Source organism: Bos grunniens, chromosome 6 (genome assembly GCF_055505025.1).
Source record: "Bos grunniens cultivar Pamir isolate PY7600 chromosome 6, Bosgru_T2T1.0, whole genome shotgun sequence".
Lineage (NCBI taxonomy): Eukaryota > Metazoa > Chordata > Mammalia > Artiodactyla > Bovidae > Bos > Bos grunniens.
The window spans coordinates 15,707,775-15,720,261 of NC_141170.1; the positions used below are offsets into that span (position 1 = coordinate 15,707,775).

At 44.4% G+C, this 12,487-nt stretch overlaps 1 protein-coding gene across 17 annotated transcripts in view; it reads right to left on the minus strand.

Annotated features, from left to right (window-relative positions):
• AFF1 (ALF transcription elongation factor 1) overlaps positions 1-12,487 on the minus strand; it is a 197,278-nt gene that overhangs the window by 90,541 nt on the left and 94,250 nt on the right. For 8 of the 17 annotated variants that reach the window (XM_086404868.1, XM_086404871.1, XM_086404870.1 and 5 more), the window contains 2 exons: positions 10,661-10,781; positions 9,345-10,265 (listed from right to left, as the gene is read on the minus strand). The exons of 3 other annotated variants lie outside the window; for them this stretch is intronic. In XM_086404868.1, the coding sequence (XP_086260994.1) occupies positions 9,345-10,265; positions 10,661-10,781 (1,042 nt within the window). Of the gene's footprint in view, positions 1-9,344; positions 10,266-10,660; positions 10,785-12,487 lie in introns of all 17 variants that reach the window. 6 more of the 17 variants (XM_086404864.1, XM_086404866.1, XM_086404865.1 and 3 more) reach the window with 1 other exon arrangement.

Below are 12,487 nucleotides of genomic sequence, written 5' to 3' on the forward strand. Positions count from 1 at the left end.
CCTGGGAGAACACACAGCCTGGAAAGATTATAAAGCAGTGAACGTCTCCACCTTGGCAGAGGCACAGCATGAGGGACCCAGGGGGGATCCAATAACCCTCCACAAACATTTCAAGTGTGAAAACAACAAAGAGGAACAGGAATTTCTTATCCTGGTACCAAATGTACTTCTGGCATCATGAGAAGGAAAGTAAAACCTACGAAGAAAACAACTCCAGTTAATACCACCCAAAAAGATGTTCCAGGTTCAATCGTAGGCTTTCTTCTTGCTCTGTAAGCAATTCTATTCTTTGCACCAACTCACTTCTAGCAATTTTAGAGTTCTTTTTTCAAAAATATTTTGCTTCTGTTATTTAAAATGTTTCCTTCAGAGTTTAAAGAGGTTCTTCAAACTAAAAAAAAAAAAGCCAGAATCAGGAAATTAAAGGTGGCAGCATCTACTCAGTTCTAGCTGGCAAAACAGAAAATATGATTTTTCACCAGATTTCTCCATTTTGTAAACACTAGCTCAAAGGGGAGGAAAAAAAGAAAAAACACATTATATAGGCAAAACAAAATAGTCTGCAGGTCCAGTCTAGCCCTTGGGCTGTTTGCAGCTTCAACTCAAACCTGTCAGTCATTTGCCACTATTTTTAAACGTCTATATTTAGATATTTGGGGATCTAAAATTTAGCCAAGCAGATACAGGTTAGTCACTATTCATTATTTCTCATAAATAGAACGTACTCTGCCTCAGACTCTCAACGTCCTCGAAGAACTGTGCACACAGACAACCTTTCTCGCTCTGCCATCATTTTCCTCACAAACATGTAAGTCACATAGGTCTGCCCAAGTTAACTGAGTTCCAGCTCATGGAATCTAATTTAAATCTGCAATAAAAGAGCTACTGTAATACAAATATTTTTAGGAAACTGAATGGGGCTAAATAAGTTTGTATCAGAATCTTACTTTCCCCCATGAACTTGAAAATGTTGGAGATTCAAGGAAAAAAGGGCTTCCCAGGTGGTGTTACCTGCCAAAAAAAAAAAAAAAAAAAAAAACAGGAGACAGAAGAGACAAGGGTTCAATTCCTGGGCAGGGAAGATCCTCTGGAAGAGGGCATGGCAAACCACTCCAGTATTTCTTGCTGGGAGAATCCCACGGAAAGAGGAGACTGGTGGGCTTACAGTCCATAGCGTCACAAAGAGTTGGACATGACTGAAGTCACTTAGCATGCAAGGAAAACAAGAAAAAAACACACATACACATGAGCTGTAGAGGAAGCGTGTATGTAGGCTTGGGGACCCTAGTCCCTTATTTCTTCCCTGTGGTTCCTCTCATGTCCTGCTCAGCACAAGCAGACTCATCAATTCAGCAGATCTTTTGCTCTCAGGGTCCACATGGGAGACCCCAAAACCAGGGGGCCTTTCTTGAACTTCTTGCGGCTTGTTATCAGTCCTTCTGAAACAGTTTCATTTCCAGGCTCTAGAAGAAACCTCATGAGAATCAGCTACAAACACTTGAGTCCACCTGTACACTTGCTGAATTTTCTACGATGGGGCCCAGGAATTTTTATTTTTAGACATTTGTATTTTTAACCAGCTTCCCCCAGGTGATTCAAACCTGCCACTGAATTTCAGAATGAATGCATAAAATGAATGCACAAATTCCCTTTGATCTACAGTCCAGGGTTTATAACCCAAGAAAACTTCTAACAGTCTCTGTACATCACGCAGCATAAACCACTGGCACACACTTGCCCTCTGCTTGGAATACTGATACGGTTTAACTCCTAACACACCTACTCGATAGCCTGGATGCTGATGTGCCCCCAAAAGTCAGGCTGAGATCCTGTCTCCCAAAGGTGATGACAGTAAGAGGTGGGAGCCTCAGGGAGATGCTTAAGTTGTAAGGGTAGAGTCCTCAGAAATGGAATTGTTGCCTTTGAAAAGAAGTTTCAGAGAAAGTCCTAGTCCCTCCCACCACGTAAGGACGCAGCAAGAAGGCATGGTCTGGGAACCCACAAGAAAGCCCTCATGAGAACATGACCATGCTGATGGCCTGATCTTGGACTTTTAGCCTCCAGAACTGTGAGAAATGAATGTCTATGGTTTACAAGCCATTCAATCTGCGGCATTTTGTTATACCGGGTCACATGGTCTAAGGTAACTCCTCACTTTTTTCAGTTCCACTCACCATTCAGATCTCACTCAATACTTCCCCTGAGGATTCTTTCCTAAGCACCTACACTCTAAGCCACAATCCCCCTTTATGGGGATTATAATAGTTTTTGTGTTGTGTTATGTCAGTTCAGTCGTGTCCCACTCTTTGCAACGCCATGGACTGTAGCCCTCCAGGCTCCTGCCATCCATGGGATTCTCCAGGCAAGAACAGGAGGGGGTTGCCATTTCTTTCTCCAAGGGATCTTCCCAGCCCAGGGATCTCTTATATCTCCTGCACTGGCAGGTGGGTTCTTGACCACTAACGCCACAGGGCAGTCCCAATAATAATAGTTTGCAAATTCCCTTATATTATAGAATTGGATTAGAGTCCCTTATATTATGGGGTTAATGGAACCTGCCATAGTTCTTACACATTGATCTGAGTGGTTATTTGAATAGTGTCAGTTTCTAACTAGATAGCTAAGGTCCAAGAGGACAGACATCACCTGGGGTTTGCCCACCACTGTAACCCCATCCTCAGCAGCAGGCTTGCCATACACTAGGTGTTGAAGATATATTAAAGTACGGAACTAATGATGGGACATGGAAGCGGGGGAACGTAACAATACTCTGAGCAGGATATAAACCATCGACATAGCAGAAGTGAACCTCTTAAGGGGTTAGTTCATTTCATAACAGGGAAGTTCCTCTTTTCAGGGTTTAAGATAGTAAGAGAGCTAAACATGAAAGTAGGGAAGACTGTATGCACGAACGCAAAGTGAATCATTATCACAGTTTTCCACTATGGATTACTCCACAGTACAAGGCCGGCAGTTTCCTTAAAATGGTAGGTGTAATTTAAGAATCGCATGCATTAAGGTAGTCCAACAATGAATTCACAGCTGCAGGTGACACCTGAGTCTTGAAAGGAGGTTGAAGGATTTGGTATCAGAAAATGTTCCCAAATGATGTCATGAGAGGCCACAGCAAAGAGCAATTGCTTTGCAGAAATGAGAAACTCATCAGATTTCAAAGCCAGATTTCTCCGGAGGGGAATGACGGAGGACCATATGAGGAGGTAGAAGCAGAAGCAAATTTAAACTGACAGTGAAAAAAATAAATAAATAAACTGACAGTGAACCTTGCTGGGTTCCAAAGGGACTTATTTGCACAAATTAAGATACTTGAAATATTTACACATACACATCAAACCTTGAGTGAAAAAAACAGAAACCTATCATTTCCCCTCATCTATAAGCAGATTCTCAACATTTCCAAGATGATCTTTGATTTTTTGTTTCCAAAGACCCAGTAGGACCCCATTTCCTCCGACCCCTGAGCTTGCCACAGCTTGCAGAACCGACCCAGGGAGGGTCTGGTTGCGGGCCTCTTCAGCTGCACCTGCCTGGTCCCCAGACTTCAAACCCTCACTACACGCAAACACAGCCCAAATTGATTTCCAGTGCTAAGATGAGATTTCTTTTGTGTTATGATTTCCATTCATCTTGTGTGAAACTTTCAGGATTTAAGCTATGTCAAGTGGTTCAAAATGGAGTCCCAGTGACCAACGTGAACTTCTGTATTAGTTGTTCTGAAAAGTCTACCATAGAGTCATGAATGTCTTAAGAGCAAGACCATGACACCCACAGATAAATTCCTTAAAATGAGCCCACTGAGCCAAGCAACTAAAGGCTCTCCTCGGGAGGACCCGACTCCCCTCCTGAGAGCCGGTCCCTGGCTGCTGGAGGCTCTGTCCCAGCAGAGGGCAAATTCTGCTCATGCTTGTCCCGAGACCCAGGGCTGAACCAGAGGCCACTGCTCATGCTAAGATGCTGCCTTTCCGGACTTCTTGGAGTGGTTTGTCATCCCCTTTCCTATTTTCCCCATTTGACTGACCTGTGCCACGTGCTTATCGAATTCTGGCTCCATTTCATTTATTTCCAATCCTGTGATTCTTACCCCTCCACAAACACCCAGTCTTAATGTTTTCTCTGGGCTGGTCTACTACTGACCATGGTCAATATGTCCTGTCTACCTAGATACTGAATGGTATCTCAAACATAATGCGCCATCTACCCAGAGCTCCTGGTTTTCCCTCCAAACCTGTTAGGCCCAGGTCAACTCCATCTCTGGAGCAGGTATCATCTCACCATCCAAACCCTTCTAATACGGCCTTCCTCAGGACTTCCCTGGTGATCCAGTGGTTGAGACTCCAAGCTTTCAATGCAAGAGACAAGGGTTCAATTCCTGGTCAGAGAACTAAGATCCCATTTTGTTGAAAGGCATTGCCCCCACTCACCACCCCCCCCAAAATAGATCCTTCCTTGATGTCTCACTTTCACTCACACCTCAAGCCCACTCACATCTCCATTCAATCACAAAGCCCTGGAATCTGTCCGCAACTCACCACACCCACTGCCGTTATCCTACTCCAAGCCACCGGCATCTCCTAACCCCACAGTCTGGCCTCCCCACTTCGGTCACCTTTGTCCCTCCAAGCCATTCTCCACCCAGAAGCCAGAGTGATCCCTTCCAAAAATAAAGAAAGTAGATATCTCATTCTCCTGCTCAAGAGCCTCCAGTGGTCTCCGTGAGTATTTTTTTTCTGAGGGAGTATAACTGCTTTACAATATTGTGTTTGTTTCTGCCGTACTATTAAGTGAATCAGATATATATATATATCCACTCCCTCTTCACCTTCCCTCCCACCCCAACCCACCCATGTAGGTCACCACAGAGCACCAAGCTAAGCTCCCTGTGCTATACAACTGCTTCCCACTAGCTGTTTTTCACAGGATAGTGTGAATATACATCAATCTTAATCTCCCAGTTCACCCCACCCCTCTTCCCCTCACACATCCATTCTCTCTGTCTGCATCTCTATTCCTGCCCTGCAAATAGGTTCATCTGTACCATTTTTCTAGATTTCATATATATGTGTTAATACACGATATTTGTTTTTCTCTTTCTGATTTACTTCTCATTCTGACTTGGGGCTTCCTTGGTGGCTCAGATGGTAAAGAATCTGCCTGCAATGCGGAAGACCTGGGTTCCATCCCTGGGCCGGGAATATCCCCTGGAGAAGGAAATGGCAACCCACTCCAGTATTCTTGCCTGGAGAATCCCAGGGACAGAGGAGCCTGGTGGGCTATAGTCCATGGGGTGGAAAAGAGTCAGAATGACTGAGGGATATCTTATTTGATTTTGCAAGGCATTGCCCACCCCCCCCCCCCAAAATAGATCCTTCCTTGCTCCATGCAGATTTAAAAAGCAGAAGTAGAAAGACAGTAGAACTGAGAGTTCTAGCTCTGGCTCTGCTACTAACTAAATTGTAGCAAAATTAAGTGCCTTCACCCTTCTATGCTTTATTTGCAAGGCTGTAGGTTTAGTCATAAAATTCTAACATTCTGAATCCAGTACACAATTTAACATGCCTACCTCCGCTTACTCTAATTCTCCCTTTCAGTAAAATGTCTGTTTCCTAAGTCCTGCCTCTTAGCACAACTCCTCCGGCCCAAGGTCCACGCTTAGGAACACTCACACAGAGATGCCTTGGTTTTCCTCTCACTCTCATTTGTTCACTTCGGGTAGAAAAGCACTAGAAAGGAATCTCAGCCTTGCATCTGGGCAGCTCCATCTCTGAAGTGGCAACTCTACAGCTGGAAGGCATCCACACGCGATGGCAGAGTTCTGGCTGTACCCTCAGATGGGTCATTTCAAGCCACTATACATCTTCCAGTTGACACAAAACTAAAACCAACATGCCCAGGGAAAAACCCAGCACAGACTGTGTGCTCTGGCCTCTGTTTAGTCAGAATGTTGACCCTGTGATAATTTTTTTCCCTGTAGGATTTTAGGAAAGACTAAGTTTTAACTGTGAGCCTGACTTATCCCAGAAAGGAATACCATCTTCTAGGAGAACCAACTAAAATATACAAACCCAGTGTTTCCCATGAAATGGAAGGACAGAAATGAGTAAGGAACTCATATGTATGTATGTGGTTTGAGAATAAAGGACTCCAAGCAGACAAGATGACTTTCCCATTTAGGTCCATTTTGAACAACACAGTTTGATGGAAGCAATAGGGAAGGGGGAACAAAGAAACAAACCTCAAAACCCTCATGCTCAGAAAGCCAGGAAAGGAAGCGTCCTCCGATCGGCCTTAAGACAAATTCAGCAAATAAAGGAAAACCACTCAGCCATGCCCATGGCCCTTCCCGTAGCTCTATCAACAGCCAACTTCCCCTTCCGCCCTGGTATTCTCTGTGCTTCTGTACCAAGGCCACCAACAGCCCAAGCAGTCGCTTATTTTCTTGTTCTACATTCAGAATTTGCCTGCTCTGGGGTCAGCTCCCTGCTGTTTTTTTTTTTTTCCTGTCCCCCACCCTCTATGCTTTTCTTTGATTCACCAGAATACTAAAATTTGAGATTTTTAAATCCAATCTATATGTCTTAAAAACCATAAAGAATTGTCATCTTATGCGGTCTATGAACAGAAAATAAATGGTAAGTCTGTGAAATGCAAGATCTTACTTAAAAGAGCTAAAAACAAATCTAAAATCTAGCCAGAGAGCACCAGTATTCCTGCTCCCCAGACTGACTTCCCTTCATTACAAGTTCTTTGCCCAGAGCCCTCCATCTGCCCAAGCCTCAGTTCCATCCTCCCATGCCACCCACACTGCCAGGGGCTCCAAGAGTTGGCACCACAGCTGCCACTGGCCTGACAGCCCCCCTCAAAGGCTGGACGGAGCTACTGTGTTAAAATGAAGGCTGACTACAAACACAGGCTGAAGACTGTTTACATCTACTCATTGTTGATAGCAGATCAAAAATAAAACAAAACAAAGAAAATCCTGTTCTCTTATCACCAAATCTATGGAGGATTTTGTTCGTTCCAAACGTCCACTCAGAAAATATGCAAGAATATGTACACTTACGGCAGATTCGTGTTGTTTTAAGGCAGAAACCAATACAACCTTGTAAAGTAATTACCCAATTAAAAACAAGTTAAAAAGAAAATATGCAAGGGCCATCTAATGCGGTCCTATGTTTGAAATATGTATTAAGTCCAAGGAGCTTTAAGACCCTGGAGACATCTCAACTGGCCTCATCATTTTTTTTTTTCTTTAAACCAATAAAGCAAAACGTTATCTGCCACCCTCTCACCTAAAAAGTCTACAGGAAAACCTGTTGGCTGAATTTACATGGGCTCACAATCTTAAGGCTGAAGTGTGAGACTTTCTCTACGCACCTAGTAGCAGACAGCTCCTGAATTGTGTCGTGTGTGTAGGCTGACCTTCATGCTAGCCTGCCTTCTCTCTGGGGCAGGGACCCACCTTGGGCTTACCCATATGACTGGGCACTTGGTAGACAATGCAAATATTTGTTAACTTGCCTTAAAATTGTTTTAAAGCAAATTTAGTTGCTTAGTTTTCTTTTGGAAGGAAAATAAAAGTCAAACTGTCCCCTTAACTTTAAAAAAAAAAAAAAAACTAGGAAAATATAACAGACCTTATTTGATAAATAAAGCGAAGAAAACTCCAATACGTTTTTCTGAATTATAAGGAGGGCTGACTGACCATAGGGGTTTACCCGATGGCCCAGTGGTTAAGGATCCCTGGGTTGGGAAGATCCCTTGGAGGAGGAAATGGTAACTCACTCCAGTATTCTTGCCTGGATAATCCCATGGACAGAAGAGCTTGGCGGGTTATAGTCCACAGGATCACCATGAGTCAGACATGACTGACCATAGGAGAGAAGACCTCTATTCTTCTCCACCTTCATTCTCTGCTCTTCCCCACCGCTCATCCCAGCACAAAATGTTCAATAAATGCCTCACAGCAGTGAATGTGTGTAACTTACAGGGTTAAAGGGAAAGTTCTACCATCTTGGTCATTTCTACCATCCTCTCCACCCGCCACCCACCCCACCCCCGGCCATTTCTAATTTTTCTTCAACCTGAAAACCAGTCACATTTTGAAGATATCCAGAGACACTCCAGCTCAAGACTTAACTGTGGCCGGAACCCCAACCTCTTCTAAACCAAAAGCTGAAGTCACAAAGAAACAAATTTTCCTCCTTCAAGATAAGGGTTATCTTTCCAGCTGAGGATCCTGGAGTCATTTTCTCTTTTGTTTTTTTTTAACCTTCCAACACTATGTAAAACTGGTATGTAGACGCGCGCGCGTGCACACACACACACGCACACACACGCGTGCGCACACACATCTCTCGGCAATGGATATGCAAATTAGAATGTCTATACATGCAACTGAACCACAGGTTTTACTTTAACAGATAAGTGCTAAAATAAATGCACTTCAAACGTTTCACTTTGCACTACGAATGTGAACTTGAGTGGTGCTAATTTAGAACTGCAGCGCTAGGACGGGTGCTCTGATTCTCCTCATTCAAGCACCGCACTGCCATTTGTCAAAAGAGCAGAAAAAGGTATTTTTCCTTTGTTGAAAAAGACTGAGTGTTTTGGTTTCGTCAAAAAGCCATCGTTGAATACCGTTCTGTATTATATTTGTGACTCACTCTCAAATGAGATGTCACCACACCCCGACTCTTCTTTCATAGGTGATAAATAAAATAGAACAGAAATTTAGTTTCAAAGTTTCTTACCATATACAGGGAACAAATCTTTAAAAATTAATACTTTGCCTTCAACATTTTGACCTCTTGTTTTCCCTTTTTTATGGTTTGGATCTGAAGAAAAACTAACTGGGACAGAGGATCTATCAACCAGAACAATTTTTTTCTTTATATTTTCTTTAATGAAGTCAGTGCCACCCCCCCACACCACAAAGTCAAAAATATCAAAGACAGCTCAAAACCTGTCTGAGACTTTCATGATACAACAGTCCTCTGCCTTGACTGGGTTGTGGGTCGTACAGGCATATACATTTGTGAGGTGTACACATTTTTCAAAACAGAGTAAGCTGTCCTCTAACCAGCTCTATATTTTACTGTATGTAAATCACGGCTCAATAAGAAGATTTTTCAAAACCTCCTACAAATCACATTTCAGTATCTGTCATCAGTAATCCACCTCAGACCTGAGTTTTCTGCGTGCCAACAAGATCCTAAAGCCAGGAAAGAATCTCCCTCTACAAAGGCCATGGACACCCCTGCCCTGAAAACTACCCCCTCAAATCTTCCTTCCCGCAGAAATCGCCCCAGATGTGGACTTCCACTCACCTCGACTGACTGAGAAGGCATTTTCAGCTTCGTGAGCTTGGCTTTGGCAGGCACTTTTAAGTCTGATTTCTCAAAGGTCTGCTGCCGGTACTCCTCCGGCAGGGGTTTCAGTTCAGGAGACTCGCTAGGAGCCTGGTCTTGACCGTCCATGGGCCGGACATAAGCCGTGGGCTTCTGCTGCATTGCAAGGCTTTTTGAGGGGAGGGAGGGTGGGGGGAAGGTCTGAGAAGGTGGCTGAGGAGGGGCTACCCCAAGGCTGGCCACTGCCACTGTGCTGTCTTGAGGGGTCTCTTTATCGTGCACCTTTACCGCTAGGTCCTTGGGAGACTTGGCCAGGCAGTAGCCTTTATTGCTACTGCTACTGCTGGGAACTTTGCCGCTTCCTTGCGTCCTGGGAGCAGTCTGCTGGTTGGAATGTACAGGTGACAAAGGGGGGACTGGGGAAGGCAAAGAGAACAGAGGCGAAAGTTCCCTCTCCGGAGCAGAGTCTGTCGTCAAAGCACAGTGGTCTCCATCAGCCCTGCGGTCACCCTTTTTGTGATGACTAGAGCCGTACCCCTCCTGACCGAGGCGCTCTTGGGTCAGGTGCTGGCTGTCCGGTGGGCCATAGCTTTTGGCGTGGAGACTTGGCATTGGTTCCATTCTTGGCTGCGCCATCTTTGGGTGGTGGCCGATGTTACCAGCAGGATGTGGTCCACAGGCAGGAGTGTTAACGGGCTGGTGGTGGACACTGGTGTGGAAGGAGTGGGGTGGAATGCTGCTCCCCTTCTCAGGAAATAAAGGGTATCTCGGCTTCCCCAGCCTATTTTCAGAAGCATCCAAGCGCTGGGGGTGGGACTTGCTACTAAGGAACTCCTTCATCTCTTCATAGTTTCCCAGCATGTTTTGTATCCGACTGGATAGCTCATCACCTTTCTCTGTCTGAAAAAAGAGAAGACAACAGAGTTAGATACTAAGGGACAAAAGGAGAAGAGAAATCACCATTTAGTAAACCACGTTACATAATGCCGTTAGAAAAGAAACATCTCAATATAACGTGTAACACAGAATTTAACATGCAACTTTAACTCAATTCCCCTGTTGAGAAGCCTGCCATGGACAAATATTACTAAATACAGGAGACGAACATTATAAAAGAAAACCACAAACTTTGATCAATTTGATTAATGAGGTTCAGAGGACTTTTATATTTTGTCTTCAAAAACAATCTCTAGGATAACTGTCTTATTTCCACAGTTGCGACCCTTGTTCAGACTCACTTTCAACACAAAGTCAAACATGCTGATAAATCAGACTTTCCCGTATTCAAGAAATACCTTGTATGGCTCTCCAAAAAGGGGGATCTTTTCAGAAAATGCCTCTTTATCTTGGTGAGCTTCCTGGTTGCGTCTTTCCTTCTCTCTAATTCGAAGCAGGTTTCTGTCTTCATTGTACAAGCTGCTTCAGACGCCACAAAAGAACACAAACAAAGTTTATCAGTATCCAAGCTTTGCTGCGCACGCACGTTTGTGAGGGAGGCAAGGACAGCTCAAAAAGCTGTGACAACAGAGAGCGGATTTAAAGAAAGCCCAAGGGAACCTCCCTGGAGGTCCAGTGGCTAAGACTCCAAGTTCCCAATGCAGGGGGCCTGGTTCGATTCCTGGTCAGGGAACCAGATCCCACATGCCGAAACAAAGAGCCCGCATGCCAAATAAATAAATAAAAACAAATCCTAAAAAAAGAAAGAAAGAAAGCCCAAGTGTCTCATCCTGCTCCTAGATTAAGGCCACAGTCAACTAACTGGCTGTGACCCCCCAGCTCCGGTCCTGGCTCTGGTAACCTAAGCATTCATTTTGCCCGCCTGCCTTTGTGGCTCAGGACTGACTCCAAACAGAACAGTCTTTTATAGTCAGTGGGGGAACTGAGACAAGATTAATGATATTTTTGCTTCCAGTCTGCAAAATACCAGGTAGAGGTGGAAGCTTTTCATCTGAAGAAGTCAGCAGGATGTGAACTTTATTCCTGGATCAGTATTGTACATTTTGGAAGATTAAAATCAAAGGGCTTATTTCATAATTAAAAGATTACCAGGCACCCAAAACAGCATTTACTTTCTTTTCAGCCCACTCTCCTGGAAGTGTCTTAGCATGTAAACCTGAAAAGATAATTTTTATTTCTCATTTCAAGTGTCAAGGATGGGAAAATCCGATTTTAGATGTCAGCTCTACCACGGAGAAACCTATAATCTGATGGCCCAATTTAAACCACATAAAAACGTATCCTAAATCATCAGCCCTGGCACAGAAGGCGTTAAGATCTGTCAACCAAATTACAAAAACTGGAAACCCACAAGAGTGCAGTTTTGGCGTATAAACCAGAAGTGGGCTTGCCTTAGGTCAGAACTGAGGCCAGGCCATCCCAACCCCACATGTGGTATGTAAGAATAATGAAAATAAGAACTGGTAAGAAGGGTCTTTCCCTGGTGGCTCAGTGAAGAATCCACCTGTCAGGTGCAGGCGACATGGGTTCGATCCCTGACCCAGGAAGATCCCACGCGCCTCGGAAGGAAGCCCGTGAACCACAACTACGAGCCTGTGCTCTAGGGCCTGAGAGCCACAACTCCTGGAGCCCAAATGCCCTAGAGCCCGGGCTCCACAGCAAGAGGAGCTACTGCAGTGAGAAGCCCACGCACCACAGCTGGGGAAAAGACCATGCAACAAGGGAGACCCCGCACAGCCAAAAAAAAAAAAAAAAAAAACTATGGGAAGACTTCTGCCCTTATAGACGTGCTTTAGCATATCTACGGAAACCCCAGTTTATTATCTGAATAAATCAAAAAATATTCAGCTGTCTCTCCAAGGTACTATGTGCCTTAGGAATTCTAGCCTTGCTGTTGGACACCCTACCCTCCATCCCCTTCTCGGCCTCTCTCAGGACTTCTCTGATTTCCCTGACCTGAGCCTACTTACTGGTCTCCCTGCCTCCCCTACATTGCATCCCTCTAATTTAGCCTTCTTGCAGAAAGAAATAGGACCTAAGGCTCTGGTTCTCATGTCACTACCCGTATTTTAAAATAGCAAGTGTTCAACGGCCCTTTGCTGCTGCAGAATCAACTCTCAACCCTTGCTTTGGCATTAAAAACTTCCCCATGATCTAGATCGACC